This window comes from Empidonax traillii, unplaced genomic scaffold (assembly GCF_003031625.1).
Source record: "Empidonax traillii isolate 1590-97213 ecotype Southwest subspecies unplaced genomic scaffold, ASM303162v1 scaffold1678:size223582, whole genome shotgun sequence".
In the NCBI taxonomy this organism is placed as follows: domain Eukaryota; kingdom Metazoa; phylum Chordata; class Aves; order Passeriformes; family Tyrannidae; genus Empidonax; species Empidonax traillii.
The window spans coordinates 1-2,164 of NW_020956871.1; the positions used below are offsets into that span (position 1 = coordinate 1).

At 46.4% G+C, this 2,164-nt stretch overlaps 1 protein-coding gene across 1 annotated transcript in view; it reads right to left on the bottom strand.

The window, feature by feature from the left end:
• Positions 1 to 20: 20 nt before the first annotated feature.
• LOC114070749 (transmembrane protein 136-like) overlaps positions 21 to 2,164 on the bottom strand; it is a gene marked incomplete at its 3' end in the record, with an annotated part of 2,698 nt that continues 554 nt past the window's right edge. Inside the window, exons 2-3 of the mRNA XM_027908318.1 lie at positions 411 to 610; positions 21 to 151 (exon numbers count right to left, since the gene is read on the bottom strand). Of these exons, the coding sequence (XP_027764119.1) occupies positions 21 to 151; positions 411 to 609 (330 nt within the window). The remainder of the gene's footprint in view (positions 152 to 410; positions 611 to 2,164) is intronic.

Genomic DNA, 2,164 nt, shown 5'->3' on the forward strand with positions numbered 1-2,164 from the left:
AGCGAGGCCGCGATGCCCACGATGCTCACCAGGTGGTGGGCCAGCATCAGGGCACCCTCCGTCTGGAAGTACACGCACCAGCACAGGTCGAAGAGGAAGTAGCCCAGGCTAAGGCACAGCCCGTGCACCTGAAGGGTTGTGTTGGGCGACCCTGGAGCACAAGGGACACAAAGAACTGTAAGGCACTGAGTCCCCCCCCTGCCCAGGTCACAATGCCACAGTTGTCAGTGCCACAGCTGCACACAAGCAAAATGCAGTGCCAGCCTCCCCATTTCTCTGGTGCTTCCCACCACAGAGCAGCTCAGACGCCAACTACAGCCGTCACTCCTCCAGCGGGCTGGTGGTGGTGGGAGAGCCCCTCAGTGCCCTCACCCATGGAGGGACTTGGGACCACAGCTTCCATCACTCACCTGGGTGACTCAGAGGCCAGGGCCCATCAATGAAGCCAATGTAAGCAGAGAGGCAGGTGGCAAGGATGCCATGGGTCAGGGTGACCAGCCTGCAGCTCCACTCGGAATTCCGGTGCCTGTAGCGGTGGCAGAACCACTTGTAGAGGGAGAACCAGCCCAGCAGACTGCAGGCCACCCTCAGGGGCAGGGGAAACAGCATCCTGACAGGGGGAAAGGGACACAGAACGGATCAGAAACACACAGTGGACCAGAAGGTCTGCAAGTATATCGAGACAAGGTGAAAAACACTTTACTCTCCTCACTTCATTTCATCTTTAATGGCACCAAGACCTCCACGTCTTTTTGATGCAGAAGAATTAGAATCTCTGCCCATAAAGATTTTTTTTTCCCAGCAGTATTTCTTTTATACATCTTCCCTTACTGTGAAATACCAAATCTCTCAAACAAGCAAAAAGCACACTGCCAGCACAAAGTTACAGTGCACAGACAACTGTGGGTGCTGCTCTCGGTGCTAAAAGCCCCCCAGTTATGTAATAATCAAATACCTGCACCTCACTCACATTTATAACACCTTTCTGTGAAACACAAGATCCGTCTCACCATCCCTCCTGAGCATTCAGGGAAGTGCATCAGAAGAAGTTGAGTCATGCTTTGGGGTGCAGGAGTTTCCAGTTGTGCAACAGCAGAAGCACCAGTGGTACCTGCTGCCCAACTCTGGCCTCACACCCAGGCTCACACCAAAGAGACTTCCCGTGATGAGGAGTCAGAGCTGTAAAGCCCAGCCTTCCTGTTTGGCCTGCTGAGGTATTCCCAGCAATGACTGGAGGCTGGGTAAACAAAACCATTATGTTTTAATGGGCCTTGGGAACATGGGAGATGAAATAAGGATGTGATTAACTGCTCTGACCAGGAGTTTCCATTCACATCCCTGGTACTCGAGGTCCAGAGTCAGGGCAGATTAGGGAGGAAGAATTCTCCTGTGACAAAAGGGACTGACCAGCTGGAGAAAGCTGGGAAAAGGAACAAGCTTTTAAACATTTTGAGGTGTTCTCCACACCTACTCGGGAAAATTTTACTTCTCCATCCCCTGGAAAGAAAGAAGTAGGGGTGTCTTCCAACTGCACATCAAAGCTCAACAGTGAATGGCTTTTAAACTGACAAAGAGTAGGATTAGATTAGATATTAGGGAGAAATTCTTCCCTGAGAGCGTGGGGAGGCCCTGGCACAGGTTGGCCAGAGAAGCTGTGGCTGCCCCATCCCTGGAAGTGTCCAAGGCCAGGCAGGATAGGGCTTGGAGCAGCCTGGGATAGTGCAAGATATCCCTTCTACTAGGAAGGGTGGAATGAGTTGATTTTTAAGATCCTTCCAACCCAAACTGTTTTGTTATTTGTCCTTAGCATATGTAATACATATTACACCCGTGCATTATGTCTGTGCCTGGATGCCAGACAGGCCAATGTCATTTCAAAACCACCAATAATTATATAATCGTAAATAATTATAAACAATAAATTTATAAAAATAAACATATATATATATAAACACATCACATACAAAAATAATATATTAATAATACCTAAATGCAACACCATATCTAAATACAATAATAATATCTAGAATATATATTATATATATATTTAGCTATTTATATTATATTATAATATATTATGTATGTTATTATATATATTATAGATATAATTGCGTATATTATTCTATGCCATATATATATTATTATTTGTATTACCAGTAACAAG